The sequence below is a fragment of the Dermacentor andersoni genome, chromosome 10 (assembly GCF_023375885.2).
Source record: "Dermacentor andersoni chromosome 10, qqDerAnde1_hic_scaffold, whole genome shotgun sequence".
NCBI classification, from domain to species: Eukaryota; Metazoa; Arthropoda; class Arachnida; order Ixodida; family Ixodidae; genus Dermacentor; species Dermacentor andersoni.
The window spans coordinates 9,493,463-9,521,405 of NC_092823.1; the positions used below are offsets into that span (position 1 = coordinate 9,493,463).

At 48.1% G+C, this 27,943-nt stretch overlaps 1 protein-coding gene across 1 annotated transcript; it reads left to right on the top strand.

Annotated features, from left to right (window-relative positions):
* The first annotated feature begins 19,302 nt into the window (after positions 1-19,302).
* LOC126519658 (uncharacterized) lies at positions 19,303-20,374 on the top strand. Its single transcript, XM_050169019.2, has one exon. The coding sequence runs from the start codon at positions 19,517-19,519 to the stop codon at positions 20,372-20,374; it is 858 nt and encodes a 285-aa protein (XP_050024976.1). The 5' UTR covers positions 19,303-19,516.
* The last annotated feature ends 7,569 nt before the right edge of the window (positions 20,375-27,943 follow it).

Genomic DNA, 27,943 nt, shown 5'->3' on the forward strand with positions numbered 1-27,943 from the left:
AAGTTATGCCAAGCACTCTTCCTTCCATCGCTTTTTGCGCGGTCCTTAACTTGTTCTCAAGCTTCTTTGTCAATCTTCAAGTCTCTGCCCCATATGTCAGCACTGGTAAAATGCACTGATTGTATACCTTCTTTTTCAATGATGACGGTAAGCTCCCAGTCCGGAGCCCACAATGTCTGCCGTATGCGATCCAACCCACCTTTATTCTCTGAATGCCCTTCTGATGGTCAGGGTTCCCTGTGATTAGTTGACCAAGGTCAACGTGCTCCTTCACAGACTCTAGAGGCTGACTTCTTGTTCCCTTGCCCGGCTATTTATCGTTATCTTTGTCTTCCGCATATTAATCTTCAACTCCACTCTTTCACCCTCCCTGTTAAGGTCCTCAATCATTTGTGGTAACTCGTCCGCAGTGTTGCTGAATAGAACAATGTCATCGGCAAACCGAAGGTCGCTGAGGTGTTCGCCGTCGATTCTTACTCCTAAACCTTCGCAATTTAATAGCTTGAATACTTCTTCCAAGCACGCAGTGAATAGCTTTGGAGAGATTGTGTCTCCCTGTCTGACGCCTTTCTTTATAGGTATCTTCTTGCTTTTCTTGTGTAGAATTAAGGTAGCTGTAGTACCTCTGTACATATTTTCAAAGTATTTACGTATGCGTTCTTTACTCTTTGATTACGTAATGCGTCTATGACTGTTGGTATCTCTACTGAATCAAATGTCTTTTCGTAATCTATGAAAGCCATATAGAGAGGCTTATTGAACTCTGCGGATTTCTCGATAACCTGATTGATGATATGGATGTGATACACAGTAGAGTATCCCTTCCTAAAGCCGGCCTGTTCCCTTGGTTGAATAAAGTCCAGTGTTGCCCTTATTCTATTCGAGATTATTCTGGTAAATATTTTATATAACACTGGGAGTCAGCCAATGGGCCTATAATTTTTCAGTTCTTCAACGTCTCCTTTTTTGTGGATTAGTTTAATGTTTGCATTCTTCCAGTTTTCTGGAACCCTTGCAGTCGATAGACACTTCGTATAGAGAGTCGCTAATTCTCCCAACACTATGTCTCCTCCATCTTTGATTAAATCGACTGTTATTCCATCCTCCCCTGCCGCTTTTCCACGTTTCATGCCTTGCAAGGCCCTTCTAACCTCATCTCTAGTTATAGGAGGAGTTTCTGAGTCCTGCTCATTTCTCTTTCCCATGCAGGTATCCTGACTTTTCTGGGTACCGTACAGATATGTATAGAATTCTTCCGCTTCTTTTACTGTATCTTCTAAATTGCTGATGATATTACCCAGCTTATTTTTCAATGCATACATATTGGTTTGTCCTATGCCAAGTTTCCTTCTCCCCGATTTCAGGCTGCGTCCATTTTTTACGGCTTCTTCAGTCTTTCTCACGTTATAATTTAAAATATCACTTATTTTCGCTTTGTTCATCAGTTTTGACAGTTCTGCGAATTCTATCTGATCTCTCGAGTTGGACACTTTCATTCTTTGTCATTTCTTTATTAGGTCCTTTGTTACTTGGGAGAGCTTGCCTACTGGTTGTGTTGGTGCCTTGCCTCCCACTTCAACTGCTGCCTCTAAATCGAACCTCAGAGGCAGCAATGGATGTAGTGTGACCCTATAGCGTATTTGGAGAGTTAAAATCGCCAACAATGAGGCGCGGGTTACTCCGAGCTTCATGTTTAGCACGAGCAAAAACGGTAGTAAAACGGTGGTGTTTAGCGCTGGGACAAATGTAAACGGTAGGGATGTAAAGAGGAGCCGACCTGGTCTTTTTAGGAAGTATTTCTATGAAGTCGTGATCACTGTCGATACCCTCGAAATGGGAGCAAGTAACAGTCAGGTGGTTTTGTGCTATGATCGCGGTATTGGGACGTTCGCATCTTCTGCATTGGAATGTGTTGTATCCGGGGAATTTAACGTAATCATTCGCTTCTTATAAAGAAATGACTGCGGGCGGTTGTGTGAGATTGGCTATGTATTGATGCAGAGTGGCCTTCTTTTTTGAAAAGCCCCTACAGTTCCACTGCCACACAAATATATTGGAGCGCTTAGGGGACGCGGCCATTCAGTTGATCGAGTCTTCCGATATTTTGATTGAATCGCTCATCAATTTGGGTAAGTCGCGCGTCATCCTAGCTAAATTTAGCATATTTATGGGCAATGAGGTTATGAACGTTAATAGTGAGGGACTCGAGCTTGGCTTCAACGGCATCCATGCGTTTTTCAGGGGGACTCAAAGCGATTGTTAGAGTTTCTAATGTGTGCGGCCAGTTTATGACTTAGCTTATCGTGTTCCTCCCAAGCATATCTCCCCTCATCAACAGATTTGCGCTTCGTGGTGGTTATGGTAGTGGGAGAAGGAGAAGTGTCCATGGTTAGAGTATGACCGCCATTCTCACTGACAGGGGGAGTAGTTACAGTGGGTTCATCAGTAGAGGGTTGAGATCGAGTGGCCGTAATTGTACATAGAGAAGAGGTTTGGAGGTCGAGAATTTGTTTACGCAGAAGATTATTTTCTTCCGTGCAGCGGTGGCGTAGAGGTAGAACACCCGCCTCGCGTGCAAGAGGCCCGTGGCTCGAATCCCGGTGCCGCGCAATTTTCCACCGGATTAAAAAAAAAACCGCGTGTTGATAAAATTGCATAAACAGGCCTGGAGTGTGGCCTGATCCCGGTGACCAGAACCAGTAACACACTCCCTCACCAGAGCAGGATTGGCCACCCTGGTGCAGTACTTGGCCACAACCTCCTATATGAACGCAACAATCAAAGCCCGGCCCTATGTCCCCAGCAGCTGCGAAGCAACTGACCACGGCGGCGGTCAGACCTGCGACGCTGCAGAGGGTGCTAAGAAACCCTGGCTCCGGACAGGCCGCCATTGGAATATGAACCTGGCAACGCTTAACGCTAGAACGTTATCCAGTGAGGCGAGTCTATCAGTGCTATTGGAGGAATTAGAGGGCAGTAAATGAGATATAATAGGGCTCAGTGAAGCTAGGAGGCCAAAAGAAGCATATACAGTGCTAAAAAGCGGGCACGTCCTTTGTTACCGGGGCTTACCGGAGAGACGAGGACTAGGAGTCAGATTCCTGATTAATAAGAACATAGCTGGTAACATAGAGGAATTCTATAGCATTAACGAGAGGGTGGCCGGTCTTGTTGTGAAACTTAATAAGAGGTACAAAATGAAGGTTCTACAGGTCTACGCCCCTACATCCAGTCATGATGACCAGGAAGTCGAAAGCTTCTATGAAGACGTGGAATCGGCGATGGGTAAAGTCAAAACAAAATACAGTATACTGATGGGCGACCTCAATGCCAAGGTAGGCAAGAAGCAGGCTGGAGACAAGGCAGTGGGGGAATATGGCATAGGCACTAGGAATAGCAGGGGAGAGCTATTAGTAGAGTTTGCGGAACAGAATAATATGCGGATAATGAATACCTTCTTCCGCAAGCGAGATAGGCGAAAGTGGACGTGGAGGAGCCCGAACGGCGAGACTAGAAATGAAATAGACTTCATACTCTGCGCTAACGCTGGCATCATACAAGATGTGGACGTGCTCAGCAAGGTGCGCTGCAGTGACCATAGGATGGTAAGAACTCGAATTAGCCTAGACCTGAGGAGGGAACCGAAGAAACTGGTGCATAAGAAGCCGATCAATGAGTTAGCGGTAAGAGGGAAAATAAAGGAATTCCAGATCAAGCTACAGAACAGGTATTCGGCTTTAACTCAGGAAGAGGACCTTAGTGTTGAAGCAATGAACGACAATTTTGTGGACATCATTAAGGAGTGTGCAATAGAAGTGGGTGGTAACTCCGTTAGACAGGATACCAGTAAGCTACCGCAGGAGACGAAAGATCTGATCAAGAAACGCCAATGTATGAAAGCCTCTAACCCAACAGCTAGAATAGAAATGGCAGAACTTCCGAAGTTAATCAACAAGCGTAAGACAGCTGACATAAGGAAGTATAATATGGATAGAATTGAACATGCTCTCAGGAACGGAGGAAGCCTAAAAGCAGTGAAGAAGAAACTAGGAATTGGCAAGAATCAGACGTATGCGTTAAGAGACAAAGCCGGCAATATCATTACTAATATGGATGAGATAGTTCAAGTGGCTGAGGAGTTCTATAGAGATTTATACAGTACCAGTGGCACCCACAACGATAATGGAAGAGAGAATAGTCTAGAGGAATTTGAAATCCTACAGGTAACACCGGAAGAAGTAAAGAAAGCCTTGGGAGCTATGCAAAGGGGGAAGGCAGCTGGGGAGGATCAGGTAACAGCAGATTTGTTGAAGGATGGTGGGCAGATTGTTCTAGAGAAACTGGCCACCCTGTATACGCAATGCCTCAGGACTTCGAGCGTACCGGAATCTTGGAAAAACGCTAACATAATCCTAATCCGTAAGAAAGGGGACGCCAAAGACTTGAAAAATTAGAGACCGATCATTTACTGTCCGTTGCCTACAAAGTATTTACTAAGGTAATTGCAAATAGAATCACGAACACCTTAGACTTCCGTCAACCAAAGCACCAGGCAGGATTCCGTAAAGGCTACTCAACAATAGACCATATTCACACTATCAATCAGGTGATAGAAAAATGTGCGGAATATAACCAACCATTATATATAGCTTTCATTGATTACGAGAAAGCGCTTGATTCAGTCGAAACCTCAGCAGTCATGGAGGCATTGCGGAATCAGGGTGTAGACGAGCCGTATGTAAAAATACTGAAAGATATCTATAGCGGCTCCACAGCCACCGTAGTCCTCCATAAAGAAAGCAACAAAATCCCAATAAAGAAAGGCGTCAGGCAGGGAGATACGATCTCTCCGATGCTATTCACAGCGTGTTTACAGGAGGTATTCAGAGACCTGGATTGGGAAGAATTGGGGATAAGAGTTAATGGAGAATACCTTAGTAACTTGCGATTCGCTGATGATATTGCCTTGCTTAGTAACTCAGGGGACCAACTGAAATGCATGCTCACTGACCTGGAGGAGCAAAGCCGAAGGGTGGGTCTAAAACTTAATCTGCAGAAAACTAAAGTAATGTTTAACAGTCTCGGAAGGGAACAGCAGTTTACAATAGGTAGTGAGGCACTGGAAGTGGTAGGGGAATACATCTACTTAGGACAGGTAGTGACTGCGGATCCGGATCATGAGACTGAAATAATCAGAAGAATAAGAATGGGCTGGGGTGCGTTTGGCAGGCATTCTCGGATCATGAACAGCAGGTTGCCATTATCCCTCAAGAGGAAAGTTTATAACAGCTGTGTCTTACCAGTACTCACGTACGGGGCAGAAACCTGGAGGCTTACGAAAAGGGTTCCACTTAAATTGAGGACGACGCAACGAGCTATGGAAAGAAGAATGATATGTGTAACGTTAAGGGATAAGAAAAGAGCAGATTGGGTGAGGGAACAAACGCGAGTTAATGATATCTTAGTTGAAATCAAGAAAAAGAAATGGGCATGGGCAGGACACGTAATGAGGCGGGAAGATAACCGATGGTCATTAAGAGTTACGGAATGGATTCCAAGGGAAGGAAAGCGTAGCAGAGGGCGGCAGAAAGTTAGGTGGGCGGATGAGATTAAGAAGTTTGCAGGGACAACATGGCCACAATTAGTACATGATCGGGGTTGTTGGAGAAGTATGGGAGAGGCCTTTGCCCTGCAGTGGGCGTAACCAGGCTGGTGATGATGATGATGATGATGATTTTCTTCCTGAAACTGCTGTAGGTGGGCATAGATGAGGGCATCAGGATGCTGAGATTTAGGTAAGCTGTGGGAAGCTACCGATGCCCAGCTTACCTGAGGAAAGCTTGATTTGTTGTTAGAGGGAGCAGCAGAAGGAGGAGGCCAATATTCATCTTGCTTTGTCTTAGGAAGAGGTCCCTGCTTCTTGGGCAGAGGAGAAGACTTGGACTTAGTCTTGGATGGAGGAGGAGTCTTGTCAGCCTTGGGGAGTGAGATTTTGGGCTTATATCATAGTACACACGGAATGGATCGAGTCTCATGACTTCCACTACACAGTAGACACTTCGGAATGCACACATCAGCCGGAGGATTCACAGTTCCGCATTTATGGCAAGTATCCGCAGTGTTCGTAGGGCACACGTCCGGTCGATGTCCAACTCTCCAACAGCGCGTGCAGGCCTCCATTCCACGTCAGAAAGGCTAGCACCGGAGCATCGCCATTTCATATTTGGCCCCAAAAGGAACTTTCGTTCCCAAGAAAGTCACGAGGACAGCTTCGGAAGCTTTTCCCATTCGTCTGGCTTCTAAAAAATGCATTTGTAGGTTGCACTCACGAAGCATGGGTAGAATGTCTTTTTCCTAGATAATTTCTCCAAGGCATATTCTGTCGATATAGATAACGCGTTTACACGTCTCTTAGTTTGGAACGCGGTAGGAGGTGACTTTGCGCTCTTGGCCGTCGGCCCTGAGCGACTTGATGGTGAGATATTTCTTCAAGCGATCGCAGCTTTCCGTGCTGAGGTTAAGTGTGTTGGTGGTGGGGCTGATGGTAATGACGTCTTGGCACAGCTCCACAATGGCTGGAAATCCGGCTGCCGTAAAAAGAAGCTTGGTGAGTTGGAAGAGGCTGAGGCGGGAAGCGTCGAAACCTCCGCGAAGGCGAAAGATAGCCTTATATGAGCCTTCGGGTAACTTGGGAGGCCTCACTTTGTTATTCCTAAAGATCATCTGTTTCCATACAGCAGCCTTGGTCGTAGCAGCGATGACGTCCGTACGGAGCGAGTTTTGATATGCGGCGTCGCATATGTCCGTTTACCACCACTTCAGCATCTCATCCGGGGAAAGATCTTCCCCTTCTACTACCTCAACCTGGTTCATGACGCCCGCACGAGGCTTGTCAACGCCTACGGCGTCCGAGAGCCAGCAAGCTCTCGTAGGCGAGGAACCACAAAAGTCACAATGAAAGCTGTTCTAATGCACAGACCTCTTCACAAATAGTCTGAAAAGGTCGCGGAAGTTTTCACACATGTAGTGTGAAAGAGACACTACGATATGACACTAGCCGATGAGACACGTCTACACGCGGCGACCGTCCACCTCGCGTTCTGTTGCCACAAAAAGTTGTTCGCGAGAATATGGTGCCTCGATGTCGCGTGAGTCTAAATGTCGAACGAAAATCCCTCACGTGACCTGATCCAAGGTGCCTAGAGATAGGATCGTTTAGTGGCTTTTCATAAGGCGCGATGGTGGCGCCTAGTGATGCCGTGGCGCGATGCGGCGCATTGAGTCTCAGACCCACGCCGACCGCTGGTCGTATGATCCGTACGAAGTCTCCGCACTGCGTTCAATATTTGTTGGAAACGTGGCGCAGTAGTGGTGGTGTGGCATGTCGGCTTCTGGTCCCGGTGAACACTGGTAGTGTGAGACCTGTATTTCTGAAGAATTCAGTGGTACTGGCGGTAAAAATATTCAAGTGGCGTAGCACCTCGGCAATGGAATTTGCGAACCGGCGCTTTGCAGCAGCGTCGCCATGTTCGCACTTTTAGGCTGCGTGATCACATCGCACATGCATTTTTACTTGACTGGCGTCGTAGGCGGAGGTATTGTACGTGTTCCTCGCAACGACTTACGTTACGTAACTAATATAATGCTTAAGGTCGTGTTTGCCCACAACTGTTCACGCGTCCTTGAAATGGGGCAACGCATGTTTTCAATCGTGTTCAGCGCTGGTGCGCTATCCGTGACTTCATGTGATTTACTTTTATCGTGGGCTTTACGACAATTATCGCGTAGTGCTGTGAACATAACGGAGCTTTAGTGACATCACATGGTCTACCAGAATTCCATGAACTAAAATGCAGAGTAGATGTTTAATATTATTGGTACTAAGGGCGTGATGAACACGATGAAGTGCAGCTTAATACTGTGTCCTGTAATGTTCAGCTGCATCTCTGGCCGTTTTTCGCGCCCTTAGCTTTAGCAATGTGACCCAGGGTTCTGTGCAAACTTGGGGCGAATGAATGTGTATATGCGTCTGCAATAACTTCACCGCAACACATTTGAGTAATGCGATGAAGCAAACAGTGTATTGCGGTGACGGGACGTAGTTCCAGTTCCTTAGTTCCAGCTTTGATGTCCCTGTTACCCTGAAGCTATTGCCCCGCCCGCTTTACTATAATCTCAGGTGCTCTTGAACTCCCTATTTGCCGGTATTTTTATTTTCACATGCTGAATGGTACCACAGCAATACATATATGTAGTGAGGTGAAGCTTATTAAAGCTGCTAAATGCTTTGACAGTGTCAGGCCTAACAGTTCTAGAATGACATGGCTATTTCAACCGCCCAGACCTTCACTTTAACAATTTTATTAGGACTGTCAAACTAGTCTTACAGCAGAGAAAAACAATGTAAACACTTCAAGAGTTTATTAGCAAGTAATGCTGCAAAGCACAAGTGTAGTGGCTGAAGATGTAGTGAAGTGCTTTAAACACTCAACCGACACACTTTAGTGCTTAAAAATTTGTAGCGTATTGATGCAGGTTGATCAGACTTACTGCGATATTGGTTGCTTTACAATGAAAATAAGAACGGCCGTGGCTTAGCTTGGTTAAGCCTGGTGATTGCGAAGCAATAGTGTGTCGCCGAGCTGCATACTGGGCACGCCGCTTAGAAAGTCGTTCTTCTTCCGTCTCCGTAGCTCGCTGATGCTTCCTCTTTGCATTGTGCCGAGCTGCCTTGTTCGGGAGTTAGGCCGCCTTCAAGAGTGGAACGCGATAGCGTTATCGCACCCCGTTCGCACCGCCTACTCAAACGCGCTACGCCAGCCAAACGTCGCGATCGGCAAAGATAGCCGGGCCCCGACGCGCCATGAAGGCGGACGCGATCATGGGGCGAGTGGTGCGCCATGTGTCGGGGCAGCTCCGTACATTGCGAGGAGGGTGTCTTCTGTGTTTGCCCCAAGATGGCTCTGCGTGTGCGCAGAGCGCACAAGAAATGTAGTGGAAAGCTACTTCGCTACTCGTGAAACTGCTACTTCTGTAAGTTACGTGGTCATAACTACCGATATATACCGCAGTATACCTTCCTACGGCACGTTTCTAAGGCAACACCGCATTCACTAGAGGCGATTTTGTCCCGTTTTAAAGTAGCGAACTTGTGGCTGAGGGAGAAAGAAGAAGACGGCGTTCCGAACGGTCGCTTTTCTCGTGTTCTCCGCTTCAAAGGATTTATCGGCCCCTGGCCGAGGTGCTGCTCAGGCTTCAGCCAGCAGCAATGACTACCGTGTTGTGTTACCCCGTCTTCCTACCGGTAAGCTGGTTGTGGACTCCGTTTTCCTGCATGCTGACTTAAGTGGTCGACCGTACAGAGCCCAAGACTTCAGAGACGCCCTTCGGAACGTTATTGACCTGAAGGAAATAAGTTCCATCGGACAATTTCAGATGTCGCACGTGTGGATGGTGACGTGCAAATCAGGGATGACAAAATCAAAGCTAGTCGTATGCGGGGAATTATCCATAAAAGGTAGACGCTGCGTCGTCATTGATCCTGAGCCCACGGAAGTTAAAATGAAGCTTTTGTGGCTTCCTGAGCGTTTGGAAGATGACTACATTCGAGATGCGCTCCAGGCTTACGGGAAAGTCAAGTCTATATCAGCAGAAAGCTGGAGAGTATCAGAGATGGAACAATTGCGTACGTTAACTCGGGATGTGGTGTTGACTCTTGCCGATGGAGTGAGCGTGCGAGACGCTCCACATCTACTACCTGTTTGTGGAGTGCAGAGTCTCGTATTAATTCCAGGCCGGCCCCCACTTCGTCTGCGCTGTAACAAGGTGGGGCACATTCGTCGAAACTGCAGAACCCCACGTTGTGAAACCTGCCGGCGCTTTGGCCACACAGCTGAAGAATGTGTCGTAACATACGCCGATAAGTTACGACACAGAACAAAGCCTCCGGAAGAAAGCTTGCAAGAACACATAATGGACGTTACGGAGTTTCTTGACGCGACGGGAGACGTGCCCTCTTCTGCGGAGACCCGCTGTGCCAGTAAGGCCCCTCTGCCTGTTAAAGACAGTCACAATGGCATCGCAGAACTGCCCGTGAAAAAAGAAAGTACCGAGGAGAAAGATGACCAACCGAAGCAACAACCCAAAGGAGCACCCGCTACCACGGAGCCAGCTGCTGCCCAGCAAGCGAATGAGGGAGCCGGAGATGACTCATCTGATGCACCCAAGCATCTCGACACGTGCGCTGAGCCGGCAGAGGACAGACGAAGTAACGCGGATACTTCAGTTCCGAAGCGCCGTGCGACTAACAGATTGGAATCAAGCACAGACAGCGAGACGACCAGTACCACAAGAAAAGCACGTCGCCGCAAAACATCGAAACACTCAGGAAAGTGCCGACGATCACGGTCCAGAAGGCCAGGTGGGGTTTCGGAGGGAGCCTCACCGTTGCCCTCTAGGACCGATCACATAGATCATTAGGTCCAAATAGTTGGTAGTCACCATGGCCCTGTCCCAGCAACTTCTATTCGCAACCTTGAACGTACGAGGCCTTAGGTCTTTGCAGAAACAGGCGCAGCTTCGCCGGCTTTTGTCTAGGAGGCGCCTTGACTTCGTCGCCGTGCAGGAGACGAAGATTGAGAGTGACGACGAGACAGAAAGGGCTTTGCGACCTTTTCTGTCTGAGTATAATGTTTGCGTTTCACACGCTCTTGGTTTATCCGCGGGCTGTTTCCTGTTTCTGAAAAAGAGCCTACTTTGTTCAGCGTTTAGTTACCATGTAGACATTGAAGGTCGATATATATGTTGTGATATTGCGTTGCAGGGTGTGCCATGGCGATTAGTCAACATCTATGCCTTTAATGACGCTGCAAAACGAATTGTCTTATTTGATACTGTGCGTAGTCTAATGGACTGTGATTGTTGCATTGTGTTAATGGGAGATTTCAATTGTGTATGTGATCCGTGCGATCGAAGCGGCATTAACACTCAGCGGGACAGGAGTGGTGAAGTTTTATCTAACATAATAGTGTCACGTGGTGGTGACGTTGAAGAAAGAACACAGTAGCAATACTGTGAACAAGAAAACTAGCTTTTATTGGGCGAACCTGTGCCCACAAAACAGGCTACACTTATAGCGCAACGATAGCGGCGAACACGCTCGGCGATCGTCGAAAATCTGCTCAGCGGGTCAAGCGCGTCGGCTTTTATAGAGCAGTCGTCGAATGTTCCAGACTAATCGTTTGGACCCGCGTGCTTTCCACAAAGTTCTACACCATTCGCGCTACGCGATGAAATCAGATAACACAAGGTTCGGCGACAACAGACAGCCGGGTAGAAGCATCGATAACTTTCCAGAAACGTCGGATACATGCAGGCGCGTCCCGCGCTGTGCGATTGCATTTGTTAAGCGGCGAAACGTGGTCGCCCGATAAAGATAAGTACACGTATCAATACCCCCCTCTTAAAAAGCATCGACCCGATGCTGCAAACAAACGAAGGTAATAAACAAAAGCACTCGTAGCAAAGAAAAGAACAAAATGACGAAGTTCGTCAGCGTCCGTAAAAGGGTTTAAGGCGCACCACGTGGACCACTTCAGATCGTGCGCGGCGCCGCTGTGAATGCGAAATGCCGTCTGGCACGACCTCATAGTCCAGAGCGCCAATACGTCGGATGACCTTGTAGGGTCCGAAATAGCGTCGGAGTAGTTTCTCACTGAGTCCTCGTCGGCGTATCAGGGTCCAAACCCAAACACGGTCGCCGGGCTGGTACTCAACAAAGCGTCGTCGGAGGTTGTAGTGTCGGCTGTCGGTCCTCTGTTGGTTCTTGATCCGTAGGCGGGCGAGCTGTCGGGCTTCTTCGGCTCGCTGGAGATAGCTAGCGACGTCAACATTCTCTTCGTCAGTGACGTGGGGCAGCATGGCGTCGAGCGTCGTCGTCGGGTTCCTGCCGTAAACCAGCTTAAACGGCGTGATCTGTGTTGTTTCTTGCACCGCCGTGTTGTAAGCGAATGTTACGTACGGCAGGACGGCATCCCAGGTCTTGTGTTCGACGTCGACGTACATCGCTAGCATGTCGGCGAGGGTCTTATTCAGCCGCTCCGTAAGACCATTCGTCTGCGGGTGGTAGGCCGTGGTTCTCCTGTGCCTTGTCTGACTGTATTTCAGAATGGCTTGGGTGAGCTCCGCTGTAAAGGCCGTTCCTCTGTCGGTGATGAGGACTTCTGGGGCGCCATGTCGAAGTAGGATGTTTTCGACAAAGAATTTCGCCACTTCGGCTGCGCTACCTTTCGGCAGTGCTTTAGTTTCAGCGAAGCGGGTGAGGTAGTCTGTCGCCACGACGATCCACTTATTTCCGGTTGTTGACGTCGGAAAGGGTCCCAGCAAGTCCATCCCGATCTGCTGGAATGGTCGGCAAGGAGGCTCGATTGGCTGTAGTAATCCGGCTGGCCTTGTCGGCGGTGTCTTGCGTCGCTGACAGTCTCGGCATGTTCTGACATAACGGGCGACGTCGGCGGTCAGGCGCGGCCAATAATACTTTTCTTGTATCCTCGATAGTGTCCGGGAAAAACCGAGGTGTCCAGCGGTCGGATCGTCATGTAGGGCGTGCAATACTTCTGGACGAAGTCCTGACGGGACAACAAGAAGGTAGTTGGCGCGGACTGGTGAAAAGTTCTTCTTCACGAGGAGATTGTTTTGAAGCGTGAAGGAAGATAATCCGCGCTTAAATGCCCTGGGGACAACGTCGGTGTGCCCTTCCAAATATTCCACCAGGCCTTTTAGCTCCGGGTCTGCCCGTTGCTGTTCAGCGAAGTCTTCCGCGCTTATCATGCCAAGGAAGGCGTCATCTTCGTCATCTTGCGGCGGCGGGTCAATGGGGGCGCGTGATAGGCAATCGGCATCGGAGTGTTTTCGTCCTGACTTGTAGGTTACAGTGATGTCGTATTCTTGTAGTCTGAGGCTCCACCGTGCCAGTCGTCCTGAAGGATCCTTTATACTCGCTAGCCAACACAACGCGTGATGGTCACTGACGACTTTGAATGGCCTGCCATAAAGATAAGGGCGAAATTTAGCTGTAGCCCAAACGATGGCGAGGCATTCCTTTTCGGTTGTAGAATAGTTGCCTTCCGCTTTTGACAGCGACCGGCTAGCGTAAGCTATCACCTGTTCGACTCCGTTTCTCCTCTGGACTAGAACGGCACCGAGGCCTAGGCTACTGGCGTCAGTATGGATTTCTGTATCGGCGTACTCGTCGAAGTGAGCAAGTACCGGCGGCGACTGCATGCGTCGTTTGAGTTCTTCAAAAGCGTCGGCCTGCGGCGTTTCCCACTTGAACTCAACATCACATTTAGTTAGACGTGTCAACGGCTCGGCGATGCGTGAAAAGTCCTTGACAAAGCGCCTGTAGTAGGCACACATGCCAAGGAATCTACGCACTGCCTTCTTGTCGGTGGGCTGCGGGAACTTTGCGATGGCAGCTGTTTTCTGGGGGTCGGGGCGTACTCCGGATTTACTGATGACGTGGCCTAGGAACAGAAGCTCGTCGTAAGCGAAGCGGCATTTTTCTGGCTTCAGAGTGAGCCCTGATGACTTGATGGCCTCTAGTACTGTGGCAAGCCGCCTAAGGTGATCGTCGAAATTTCCGGCGAATACAACGACGTCATCCAAGTAAACGAGACAGGTCTGCCATTTCAATCCCGCTAAAACCGTGTCCATCACGCGCTGGAACGTTGCAGGCGCCGAGCACAGTCCAAATGGCATAACCTTGAACTCGTAGAGGCCGTCTGGGGTGATGAAGGCGGTCTTTTCGCGATCTCTTTCGTCGACTTCTATTTGCCAATAGCCAGACTTGAGGTCCATCGAGGAGAAGTACTTAGCGTTGCAGAGCCGATCCAATGCGTCGTCTATCCGTGGAAGGGGGTATACGTCCTTCTTCGTGATCTTGTTCAGACGACGATAATCGACGCAGAAACGTAGGGTTCCGTCCTTTTTCTTCACCAGGACAACAGGGGATGCCCATGGGCTTTTCGACGGCTGGATGATGTCGTCGCGCAGCATTTCGTCGACTTGTTCTCTTATAGCTTCGCGTTCTCGCGGCGAAACTCGGTAAGGGCTTTGGCGGAGTGGTCGAGCGTACTCCTCGGTGATTATGCGATGCTTGGCGACTGGTGTTTGTCGAATCCTCGATGTCGTCGAAAAGCAGCTTTTGTATCGTCGGAGCAGACTTCTGAGCTGCTGTTGCTTAATCACTGGGAGACTTGGATTAATGTCGTAGTCTGGTTCGGGAACCATGGTCGTCGGGGTAGATGCGGCGGAATCCGAGAGGACAAACGCATTACTTGTTTCTAGAATTTCCTCGATGTACGCGATCGTCGTGCCCTTGTTGAGGTGCTTGAACTCCTGGCTGAAGTTTGTCAGCAACACTTCAGTTTTCCCTCCATGCAGTCGAGCGATCCCTCTTGCGACGCAAATTTCACGGTCTAGCAGTAGACGTTGGTCGCCTTCGATGACGCCTTCTACGTCAGCGGGTATTTCGGTGCCGACCGAAATAACAATGCTGGAGCGGGGCGGGATGCTCACTTGGTCTTCGAGCACATTCAAGGCGTGGTGACTACGAGGGCTCTCCGGCGGTATCGCTTTATCTTCCGACAGCGTTATTGACTTCGACTTCAGGTTGATGATTGCGCCGTGTTGGTCCAGGAAGTCCATACCGAGAATGACGTCTCGTGAACACTGTTGGAGGATAACGAAGGTGACAGGGTAAGTCCGGTCGTGAATGGTAATTCTTGCCGTGCACATTCCTGTCGGCGTAATCAGGTGTCCTCCAGCGGTCCGAATTTGAGGGCCTTCCCATGCAGTCTTAACCTTCTTCATCTGGACGGCGATGTGTCCACTCATGACTGAGAAATCGGCGCCTGTGTCGATTAAGGCGGTGACTGCGTGGCCGTCCAGAAGCACGTCGAGGTCGGTGGTTCTTTGTCTTGCGTTGCAGTTGGGTCTTGGCGTCGGATCACGGCTGCGTCGTGTTGAATTGAAGCTAGTACGTCGCGTCGTGAAGTCGTCTTTCGTCGGTGCAGTCTTGGCTTCCTGACTTCCTCGGGACGGTGGCGCGTCGTCATTATGTCGTCGAGATGGTTTCTTCGGCGCTTTCGTCGGCGGCGGAGGATCTTCGTCAGTTCGACGAACAGCAACCGCACCTCCATCGGTTGCTGCTTTTAGTTTTCCGGATATGGGCTCGCTGACCGGCCCCGGGCTGGGCCACTGTATGGTCGGCGCTGCGGCGACAGGTAGCGGCCTGGTGATGGCGAACGCGACGGTCGTCGAGAGCTCCATTGAGTAGCTGCGAGGTAGTCGGCGATGTCACGTGGGCGCTCTCCAAGGTGTGGACGCGGCGCGTTAACGGCGAAACCTCGCAGTCCCATCTCTCGGTATGGGCATCGTCGGTAGACGTGACCTGCCTCTCCGCAGTGGTAGCAGAGCGGGCGGTGGTCAGGAGCGCGCCAAACGTCAGTCTTCCTCGGGTAGCTGCGCTGGGCGACGGGTGGGCGTGCTGGCGGCGGCGGTGGTGGTCGACGGAATTGCGGCGTTACGGGGCCCTGGCGCGGTAGTGGAAAGAGACCTTGACGGCGGGTGACGGCGGCGTAGCTCATCGCTTGCGGCTGAGGCTGCGGTGGTTCTGGTTGCACCTCAGGAACTCCAAGCGATCGGTGCACCTCTTCTTTTACGATGTCGGCGATCGAAGCCACTTGAGGCTGCGACGAAGGCAAGACCTTGCGCAGTTCTTCGCGCACAATGGCCCTGATGGTCTCGCGCAGATCGTCCGTGGCCAGTGATTGAATTCCTGCGTAGGGGGTAGAGCTTGTACGGCGGTTGAATTGCCGGTTCCGCATTTCGAGTGTCTTCTCGATATTCGTCGCCTCACGAAGAAACTCTTCGACGGTCTTCGGTGGGCTTCTTACCATCCCGGCGAAAAGTTCCTCCTTCACACCACGCATGAGTAGGCGAACTTTCTTTTCCTCGGCCATATCCGGGTCGGCGTGGCGGAACAGACGGGTCATTTCTTCCGTAAAGATGGCAACGTTCTCGTTTGGTAGCTGCACTCGGGCGTCCAGCATAGCTTCGGCCCTTTCCTTGCGCACGACACTTGTAAAGGTGCACAGGAAGCCGCTACGGAACAGGTCCCACGTAGTCAAGGTCGACTCCCTGTTCTCAAACCACGTTCTGGCGGCGTCTTCTAAGGCGAAGTAGACATGCCGCAGCTTGTCGTCGGAGTCCCAGTTGTTGAATGTCGCGATTCGCTCGTAGGTCTCCAGCCAAGATTCCGGGTCTTCAGTCGCTGCTCCATGGAAGGTCGGTGGGTCCCGGGGTTGTTGTAGGATAACGGGGGACGCTGGGGCAGCCATTGAGGTTGTCTTGACCACGATCTTCTTTGTCGCCTCAGGTAGAAGTCCGTGCTCTGGGGGCAGGCCTTGCAGTCTGCGGCTAGCACGCTGGTCTTGGGCGGTGTCGGTTTTGTCCTCGGGCTTCGGGCTTGGATCGCGGCTTTGCGGGGGCGTTCGGTACATGAACGCACAAGCACCTCCACCAGATGTCACGTGGTGGTGACGTTGAAGAAAGAACACAGTAGCAATACTGTGAACAAGAAAACTAGCTTTTATTGGGCGAACCTGTGCCCACAAAACAGGCTACACTTATAGCGCAACGATAGCGGCGAACACGCTCGGCGATCGTCGAAAATCTGCTCAGCGGGTCAAGCGCGTCGGCTTTTATAGAGCAGTCGTCGAATGTTCCAGACTAATCGTTTGGACCCGCGTGCTTTCCACAAAGTTCTACACCATTCGCGCTACGCGATGAAATCAGATAACACAAGGTTCGGCGACAACAGACAGCCGGGTAGAAGCATCGATAACTTTCCAGAAACGTCGGATACATGCAGGCGCGTCCCGCGCTGTGCGATTGCATTTGTTAAGCGGCGAAACGTGGTCGCCCGATAAAGATAAGTACACGTATCAATAGAAAATGCAGGGCTCATTGATATAGGAATGTCGGGACAGGGAGCTCGCTCTTATACACGAATTCAAGGTCGCTCTTATGCCCACCTTGATCGGATTTATGTTTCTTCATCACTCTTCTCCCGGGAACTGCCCTGCACTACTATCCCAGTTTCGTTCTCTGATCATTGCATGGTTATCGCAAAGATTGGTGAGAAATCTGTAACCAATTTCCGACCACAGTGGGCATTCTGGAAGCTTAACTCTGAGCTCCTAAATGATCAGGAATTTATTAATCGCGTAAGCATGACGCAACAAAATTCTCTTTCTACTGACTTGCCGTTATTTGCAGCTTGGGAACTCTTTAAACAAGAGGTTCGTACAGTGGCTATAGAAATTGGATCGCTGAAAGCATTCTATAGAAATAATGAAGAAACAATACTTCTCAATAGCCTACACAACCCTTATCAGATGGAATGCGAATGCCAGGCACTTACATTGTTGACATAGAAAATCTTAAATGTGAGTTGCAAAAGTATGATGCACTGCGTTACAGAGGTGCGCGAGTTCGATCTCGAAATAGGCGTGCTCTGCAGTCTGAGCAACCAACACGTCAAGCTTTACTTGACGAGCGACGTCACGCTGTTTCCAAAGTAATTCCGGAAATATACTCCGAAGGTAGTCTTCTAATAAATACTAATGACATAATTTCTCAGTTCGAAACTTTCTACACTATGTTGTTTAGTGCACCTCCGGACGATCACGATGCAAAAGTTTTAGAGAGTTTTGTATCTCTTGTCAAACCATTACAGGCTTATGACTGTGCAGTCATCAGTGGTAGCCTTACGATTCAAGAAATTGAGCTAGCTATTGATCAGCTGCCTTTGTCGAAAACACCCGGCCCCGATGGGCTATCAAGTGAATTTTACAAAGCTTTCAAATCAATTATCAGCCCCATATTATTGGATATTTTTATTACAAGTTTAGAGGTTGACGCCCTTCCGCAGTCCTTTTGCAAAACCCATCATCATCATCATCATCAGCCTAGTTACGCCCACTGCAGGACAAAGGCCTCTCCCATACTTCTCCAACTACCCCGCTCATGTACTAATTGTGGCCATGTTGTCCCTGCAAACGTCTTAATGTCATCCGCCCACCTAACTTTCTGCCGCCCCCTACTACGCTTTCCTTCCCTTGGAATCCAGTCCGTAACCCTTAATGACCATCGGTTATCTTCCCTCCTCATTACATGTCCGGCCCATGCCCATTTATTTTTCTTGATTTCACCTAAGATGTCATTTACCCGCGTTTGTTCCCTCACCCAGTCTGCTCTTTTCTTATCCCTTAACGTTACACCTATCATTCTTCTTTCCATGGCTCGTTGCGTCGTCCTCAATTTCAGCAGAACCCTTTTCGTAAGCCTCCAGGTTTCTGCCCCGTAGGTGAGTACTGGTAAGACACAGCTGTTATACACTTTATACATTTATACACTCAAGAGGAAAGTGTATAACAGCAAAACCCACACAGTTTTAATTCCCAAAAGTTCAGATAAAGAGAAACTGCGTTCTGTTGAAGGCTATCGACCAATCGCATTGTCAAACGTGGATTACAAAATTTTTGCGAAAGTTCTATCCAATAGATTGCAATTCGCGATGTCAATTCTAATTGGTTCCCATCAGACCAGTGGAGTCAGGGGCCGATCAATTCAAACCAACATACATATCGCCCGTACCCTTCTTCAATACTGTTATGGTTCCACTGAGCAGCTTGCAATGCTCCAGGTAGACCTTGCTAAAGCTTTTGATCGTGTCAATAACTTCTATTTATTTTCCCTTCTGGAGCATGGGAATGTTGGCTCCATTGTGCTTAAAGGCGTTAGGCTTTGCTACACCTGTTGTACTACTCGTTTAGTTATTAATGGCCAACTCTCCGAACCCATTTCTATTTGCTCATCAGTAAAACAAGGATGCCCGATGTCCCCACTACTATTCGCCCTTTACCTGGAACCGCTATGCTTGAGCGTAATTCAGTCGAGTCACATCCATGGCTTCAATATACTGGATAATGAAGTTAAAGTCTTAGCTTATGCAGACGATCTAGCGTTCTTCTGCACGGATAAGTCCAGTGTTGAAAAAGTAGTATCGAAAATAGAAGAATTTGGCAGAGTATCAGGAGCGCGAATGAACTCCTCAAAACGTTTAGGCTTGTGGTTTGGCTCATGGTGCTATACACCAGAACAGTTTGCAGGCGTTAAGTGAACTGATGTCCCGCCATAGTATCTTTGCGTACCGCTAGACGCATATAAATTAAGCGCACACTATTGGAAAGAACGGGTTTCGGTACTGCAAAGTTACGTCCAGACATTCGTTCCACAACGACTTTGTATTTTTGGGAAAGCCGAAGCCTGCAATAAGTTCTTGGCAACAAAAATTTTCTATGTATTGCAAGTTATCCATTGTGCTAGGCTATACATCCAACGCTTTCACCGTATCTTTGCAACCTTCGTATGGTCTTCAACTTTTGAGCCCATGAGGCGAGACAATATTTTTAGGCCTGTTAGTGAAGGTGGGCTGGGCTTAGTACATCTTCATGTGCGGCAGTTAGTGTCTTGTTTCTTCTTTTTTCGCGATACTTCCGATCCTGTAATTCGTTCATACATGCAAGTCACACTTGTTAATGCGTTACCTGATTTAGTTGTTTCTTCAAGTTTTTCTTCGCGCTTATGCTTGTGGGGGTTCATGCAAGAAGTTTACTTGGCGGTTCGTTTCCTGACAGTTCGGTTTTCCACTGAATACTTGTATTCTGTGTCGCGCAAAACGTTGTACAAAGACTTACTATCCATGCTATTCCCGCCTCCACTTTACCGATCAATATACATTAAATTGCCAGGCCACGATGTGCTAAAGCGAGTTCGTAAAATGTATTTATCCCCTTGCTGCAAAACATTCTTTTATAAAGTTCATAGTGAAACCATACCGGTTAAAACATGGCTACAAAAAAAGGGTATCTTTGTCTCTTCTGTTAACTGTCGCCTTTGTGATGTACCAGAGACAATTGAACATTGTTTTATTAGCTGCACTGACGCCATCCTATTTTGGGATGTCCTCCAACGGACTTTAAAGAAAGACTTTGAAATTAACGCTCATACTGTGCGATACCTGCTGCCAACCTCTGATAATAGTGCACCTTTCGATATGTTTTTTGTCATGGGAATGCACAGTTTGTGGAAAACGCGAATGATGGACAGAAACGGCGAAACTGTTGTACCTACAAGGGCAAATTTCATCCAAATGACACTACACCTAGAGCAGATTTATGATGGACTCGGTGTACAACCGGACTGGTACCCTATTTTGGTGAGGTGCTTATCCTTGCCAACCTTCTAAAGTGACAAGAACGTTTCTACTCACAGTATGAACGCTTCCTTTTCTGTGTGTGACTTTTATTGTGCCCTCCATTCTCTTACTATGCAGAACTGGTGAACGTCTGGTTGAATGCAACTATAATAAATACCATGAAACAAAAAAGAAAACTCGTGGCTGAGTGGTAGCGTCTCTGTTTCACACTCCAGAGACCCAGGTTCGATTCCCACCAGCCCAGCTTACAAGATATTTTTTATTTATGAAATGACGTTTTTTATGTGACATCACTCTAGGTCACGTGGTGTGACGTCACGCAGCGAGGTCACGCTAAAGGTCAATGGTGCCTACCACCGCCTCGCCACGGAACGGGCTGAACTGCAACCTAAAGTAGTATTGCTTCGCAATAATAGTATTCGATATGAGGATGCAAGCGACTCGTGTGCTGCTTGGTAATGCAAACCACATGGGTCCCAGAAATAACCAAACAGGGTTCTTGTTTACGCATGCTGCTTGCGTCCACTAATCTAAAGCTCTCTAATGTCAGCAGTATAAAGAGAAGGCGTAAAAACAGGGCTTTGAACTTCACAACTCCAATTCTGTTTCTTCTATACTCATAGAACCTAAACACTACGCTGTCGTGACAGCATCTGCCTAGCTCATTGCCACATTTTGCGACAAAATCAGTGATCACTCAGTGAGAGTTGCCTATCCTAATATTGCTTCAAGAATTATTTAAACAGTTCATTTTTTAAGCACGAAGCATGTCATTCACAACTAGGAAATTAACCAAGCAATAAGCTACAAGAAGTAGCTAAAAAGTCGGCAGTCTTCTGAAGTCAGCTTAATGTGCGGCTCCTAAAATTGGCTATTATTGAATTAGGGCAGGGAAAGAACCGCTTGAAAAAACATATGTCTGATCAGAAAGTTGTGGTGGTGGGCTGCAGGCTGAGACAGTGAAAGGAAGCCGTTTTGGCATTGGTCTACCTCTGTCCCAAAACCAGGCACCGCAGACGAGGCGACTTCACTTGGCTTTGACATCTTCAGACGAAAGATCTGATCAAGAAACGCCAATGTATGAAAGCCTCTAACCCTACAGCTCGAACAGAAGTGGCAGAACTTTCGAAGTTAATCAACAAGCGTAACAGCAGCTGACATAAGGAAGTATAATATGGATAGAATTGAACATGCTCTCAGGAACGGAGGAAGCCTAAAAGCAGTGAAGAAGAAACTATGAATTGGCAAGAATCAGATGTATGCGTTAAGAGACAAAGCCGGCAATATCATTACCAATATGGATGAGATAGTTCAAGTGGCTGAAGAGTTCTATAGAGATTTATACAGTACCAGTGGCACCCACGACGATAATGGAAGAGAAAATAGTCTGGAGGAATTCGAAATGCCACAGGTAACGCCGGAAGAAGTAAAGAAAGCCTTGGGAGATATGCAAAGGGGGAAGGCAGCTGGGGAGGATCAGGTAACAGCAGATTTGATGAAGGATGGTGGGCAGATTGTTCTAGAGAAACTGGCCACCCTGTATACGCAATGCCTCATGACCTCGAGCGTACCGGAATCTTGGAAGAACGCTAACATAATCGTAATCCATAAGAAAGGGGACGCCAAAGACTTGAAAAATTATAGACCGATCAGCTTACTGTCAGTTGCCTACAAACTACTTACTAAGGTAATCGCAAATAGAATCAGGAACACCTTAGACTTCTGTCAAGCAAAGGACCAGGCAGCATTCCGTAAAGGCTACTCAACAAGAGACCATATTCACACTATCAATCAGGTGATAGAGAAAAGTGCGGAATATAACCAACCCTTATATGCAGCTTTCATTGATTACGAGAAAGCGTTTGATTCAGTCGAAACCTCAGCAGTCATGGAGGCATTGCGGAATCAGGGTGTAGACGAGCCGTATGTAAACATACTGAAAGATATCTGTAGCGGCTCCACAGCCACCGTAGTCCTCCATAAAGAAAGCAACAAAATCCCAATAAAGAAAGGCGTCAGGCAGGGAGATACGATCTCTCCAATGCTATTCACAGCGTGTTTACAGGAGGTATTCAGAGACCTGGATAGGGAAGAATTGGGGATAAAAGTTGATGCAGAATACCTTGGTAACTTGCGATTCGCTGATGATATTGCCTTGCTTAGTAACTCAGGGGACCAATTGCAGTGCATGCTCACTGACCTGGAGAGGCAAAGCAGAAGAGTGGGTCTAAAAATTAATCTGCAGAAAAGTAAAGTAATGTTTAACAGTCTCTGAAGAGAACAGCAATTTACAATAAGTAGCAAGGCACTGGAAGTGGTAAGGGAATACATCTACTTAAGGCAGGTAGTGACGGCGGATCCGGATCATGAGACTGAAATAATCAGAAGAATAAGAATGGGCTGGGGTGCGTTTGGCAGGCATTCTCAGATGATGAACTGCAGGTTGCCATTATCCATCAAGAGAAAAGTGTATAATAGCTGTGTCTTACCAGTACTGACCTACGGGGCAGTAACCTGGAGGCTTACGAAAAGGGTTCTGCTCAAATTGAGGATGACGAAACGAGCTATGGAAAGAAGAATGATGGGTGTAACGTTAAGGGATAAGAAAAGAGCAGATTGGGTGAGGGAACAAACGCAAGTTAATGACATCTTAGTTGAAATCAAGAAAAAGAAATGGGCATGGGCAGGTCATGTAATGAGAAGGGAAGATACCCGATGGTCAGTAAGGGTTACGGACTGGATTCCAAGGGAAGGGAAGCGTAGTAGGGGGCGGCAGAAAGTTACGTGGGCGGATGAGATTAAAAAGTTTGCAGGGACGACATGGCCACAATTAGTACATGACCGGGGTTGTTGGAGAAGTATGGGATAGGCCTTTGCCCTGCAGTGGGCGTAACCAGGCTGATGATGATGATGATGTCATTTTCAAATTCGCATTCCCCAGCACAGAATTCTCATTCGAGTTGAGCTCGATGTAAATCACCTACATTGGGCATGCAAAAACGTACGGCCAAGAGGATGCCACTTTGGCGAAGCAGACACCACAGATCTCAAATTAACAAATGACACCAACTTTCCCAACTGCTACACCCTCCATTAAAACCAGCAGGGCAGTACATTTGCCCAGCATGGGCAACTGGGGTGCCAGAGTGTCAGTGCGACTCTGCCCCAAGAGGCAGCGATCATTGTCCGTTATAACACTTGATATAGGGGTGGAAATGTGCCACATTCACAAAATCAGGTTTTCAGGCTGGGACCATTTCCGTGATGCACAAAATCCGCAGAATGTGAAGGTGTTGAAGAATTGCTAGCAACACGCATCCCTTACACACTGCAAAGAGCAACATGTGAACTAAAGCTTACTGGGGCAACATCCAGCCCTTAGAAGCACCTACTGCAACTTTAGGGTGAGCAAGCCAAGCTGCATACTGGATACTTAAATTGTGGTTGCACGCAACAAACCCTGATAAATGTTCTGCACAAGACTCAGCAGGCAAGATGTCATGCTAAGAAACTTGCCAGAGACTATTGGATGGACCACTGCGCGTCATTTGAACATATAGGTCTCAGTAGGCTGTGACACATTCTTGGCTATAACAGGATGAACCAAATACTGTAATACTATTGAAAGCACGCTGCTCGATCTTCAGTGTACATCTGAGAAACTTGAGGAACAAGCTGCAGATGCTTTCCCCGACAACCTCACGGTGACTGACCGTCACCAGAGTTGTACGCACCTTAATGACCACTTGCCAAAGAAGAAATGGAAAGCCTCTACAATGGCAGAACCTGTCGCATGTTAACATGTCATGTTACCACTTAACATGTCATGTTACCACTTTAAGTGTTGACAGCATGTCAACACTTAAAGCGCACGGGGCAAAAATGGAGTCATTTTGCAGATGTTGAGGAATCTTGCCGAAACGAGAAATCTAGCGCTATTGCTTGTTATCAATGAAATCTGGAATATTGAAATTCCCCACAGAGTGGAAACACTTGCTCATGATGCCCCTACCGAAACCAGGCAAGAAACCCGACCCCATAGCAAACCTTCGATCAGTCTCACTCACATTGGCAGTGTGTAAATTGACTGGAGGAATGGTGCTCGCGAGGCTGAACCACTATCTGAGAAAGACGACTATTTCCCCCTGTACCAGATTAGTTTCTGGCCTAAGGTTTACATGTGCGACAATAACCTCTTTCTGCATCAAAGCATCGCCAATACCAGGCGCTTCAGAGGAAATATATATGGGTTCTTAGTCACAGTCGAACCAAGAAGGATGTTGAGTACAGTCTGCAACGAGGAGGTCATCATCACCACCAGCTTGGCTACGCCCAATGTAGGGCAAGGCCTCTCCCATGCTTCTCCAACTACACGGTCATGTGCTAATTGTGGGTGGCCATGTTGCCCCTGCAAACTTCTTAATGTCATCCGCCCACCTAACTTTCTGCCGCCCCCTGCTACGCTTCCCTTTTCTTGGAATCCAGTCCGTAACCCTTAATGACCGCCGGTTATCTTCCCTTCTTATTACATACCCTGCCCATGCTCTATATGAAAATATAGGGCATGGGCAGGGCCCTATATGAATACAACGAGGAGATACTTGTGGCCTTTCGTGAAGACTGCCCAGGCATTATGGTTGCCAGTGTTGCCAAAGCCTCTTATTTATTTATTTATTTATTTATTTATTTATTTATTTATTTATTTATTTATTTATTTATTCATTCATTTCACATACTCTCCATCCCACATGGGATTATAACAGGAAGGGCAAGTACATATTGTATCGTATCTGGCTCAGCACTGGCTTCGCATCTACGGCACGTGTGACGTGACCGATATCGGTATCGCCCATGACACATGGTGGTAAGGGAACACACACTCTCCCACTTAGTGTATATATACACGGCTGTTGAATAAAGGGGGACGCTTTCCGCTCCCCTTGCTTGGAGCCTCTGGTCATGTCTTGCCTGCGGCACCGCACGATACATGGTGTCAGAAGTGGGATGATCGCCGACGTCCAGTCGTGGTGAACCGACGATTATACTACAAGACCAGCCCCATGGACTTCCTGAAGCCACCAGGCCCGCTGAGCTCGGCTGGTGAAATTGCCAAGAACTGGCAGGCATTCAAGCAAAGGTTCGAATTTTTACTCGTCGCGTCAGAACAGCCAACCGGCAAGCCTCGAACGGAATCATGCAAGACAGCACTTCTGCTGAGCGTTGCAGGCAACGAAGCCAACGAGATCTTCAACACGTTCAGCTTTGGCGAAGACGAGAGCAGGAATGACTACGCCACTGTCATTGCGAAGTTCGATGCATACTGTGCGGCTCAGCAGAACGAAGTCCATGAGCGCTACGTTTTCCGTACGCGAGTCCAGGCCCCTGGTGAGCTTTTTGAACCTTTTTTGCGAGACTTAAAGAACCAGGCACGAGCATGCAACTTTGGCTCCCAAATGGACGCAATCATTAGGGACCGAATTGTTTATGGAACTAACGACGAGAAACATAGAGAAAGGTTGCTGCGGGACACTACGCTGAATTTACTGAAGGCTGAGCAGGTTGGTAAAGCAGCTGAAGCGACGGCCGTGAAACAAAATGTTTGGGCACGGGACGAAAGCCACATTGACGCGATGCGTAAGGAACACCCAAGTAAACAAAGTGAGTTGCCCAGGCATTACAAGTGTCCTAAGTGCGCACGTATGCACCCGTCACGAAGGTGTCCTGCATTCGGGAAAACATGTCGCAAATGTCAACGCCCCAACTATTTTGCTATCTGCTGCAGACGATTTGCCGATATTGGCGAACTTCAGGGCGGTGAAAATAACTGACATTTTGGACGTGTCAAGCTGCGCAGCAAACCAACACGACTGGACAATTGTCGGCCAAATCAAGAACGTACCACTCGAATTCAAGGTCGACACAGGAGCGCAAGCAAATCTACTACCTTTCGGATGCTACCGTAAGATTCGCCCGAAACCGCCCCTGAAACCAAGCAGCGCGGTGTTACGTTCGTATGGCGGAGAGGTTATCAAGCATGATGGCGTCATTCGTACAGAATTAGCACTGGGGGATTGTTGCGCCGTCCTCGACTTCTTCATGGTGTCCAAGGGGCATCAGGCCATTCTGGGCTTACAGGCTAGCGAAAATCTTGGACTTGTGTCACGCATACACGCAGTATCTCGAAACAGTTCCGAGGAAGTCGCAAGGAACTTTCGCCACTTGTTCACAGGAAACGGGTGCGCTGAAAGTGTCTATCGAATGGTTCTACGTGACGACGCCACGCCAATCGTCCAAGCAGCCCGACGAGTGCCGCTGGCTCTACAGGAACCCTTGCGAGAAGAACTGGGACGCATGGAGCGCGCAGGCATCATAACCAAAGTCGCCGAGCCCACAGACTGGGTAAGCCCATTGCTCATTGTTAGAAAGAAAGGCGGGAAAATTCGAGTATGTATCGACCCCAGGAGGATTAACCAATGCATCAAGAGAGAACATTACACAATGCCGCGAAGAGAAGACATAGAGGCAGAGTTAGCGGGCGCTACAGTTTTCACCCGTCTTGACGCGAACTCTGGTTTTCACCAAATTCCGTTGGACAACGAAACCTCACGAATTTGCACCTTCGCAACGCCATTCGGGCGCTACAGATTTCTGCGCTTACCGTTTGGTATAGCATCAGCGCCTGAGGTATTTCAGAAAACGCTAAATGAAATTGTTGAAGGCCTTCCTGGGGTCAGAGTATACGTTGATGATGTACTGGTGTGGGGGTCGTCGAGGCAGGAGCATGACAGGCGCCTGCAGTCGGTACTGCAAGCAGCAGAACGCGGCGGTCTGACATTTAATCCGAACAAGTGTTCCATTGGTGTCGGTAAAATCGAGTTTCTTGGTGACGTCATTGACCAGGAAGGCATTTCCGTTCCCCTTGCTTGAAGCCTCTGGTAATGTCTTGCCTGCGGCACCGCACGATACACATACGGTAGTATTTGTGAACAAAAAGTATAAATACATTATATAATCATGAGTGTTATTGCAAAGGTTTTGACCTCGCTAAACAAAAGAATTAAGTACTTCATCACAAACGCAATATGTGAGTACAATGTACTCTAACGAAGAAGAATCTGAGAAAAGAAGAAACCTAACAAGAAAAAAGAACTACCTGGAAACACATGTGATATAACACACCTAATGAACATGACAAACAGGATGCAATCATGCGTATAAGGCATCATACAAAAGAACACTCATAGATTAAAGTGTTAGGCTGTGAAGACCGGTAACAAACCTGAGTATGTAAATCAGAGCTGTAAGGCAAGGAGATGTTTTTCCACGGAATTAGCAAATGTATCTAATGAGGAGCTCTTACTAATGGATTCACTCAGTTTATTCTACTCTCTTATCGCTAAAGGAAAGAATGAATTCTTAAAGCAGTCGGTATGAAAAGAATACTCATTGAGTGTTTGTATGTTTTTATGTCGCGTTGGCAGTGTTTCATCTCTGGAGATGTATTTAGAGGTATCAATATTACACGTCTGCACGAGCTGGTACATAAGTTTAGAACCGGGTAGTACAGCTCGGTTTTGTACTGTTAGGATTCCGGCTTTG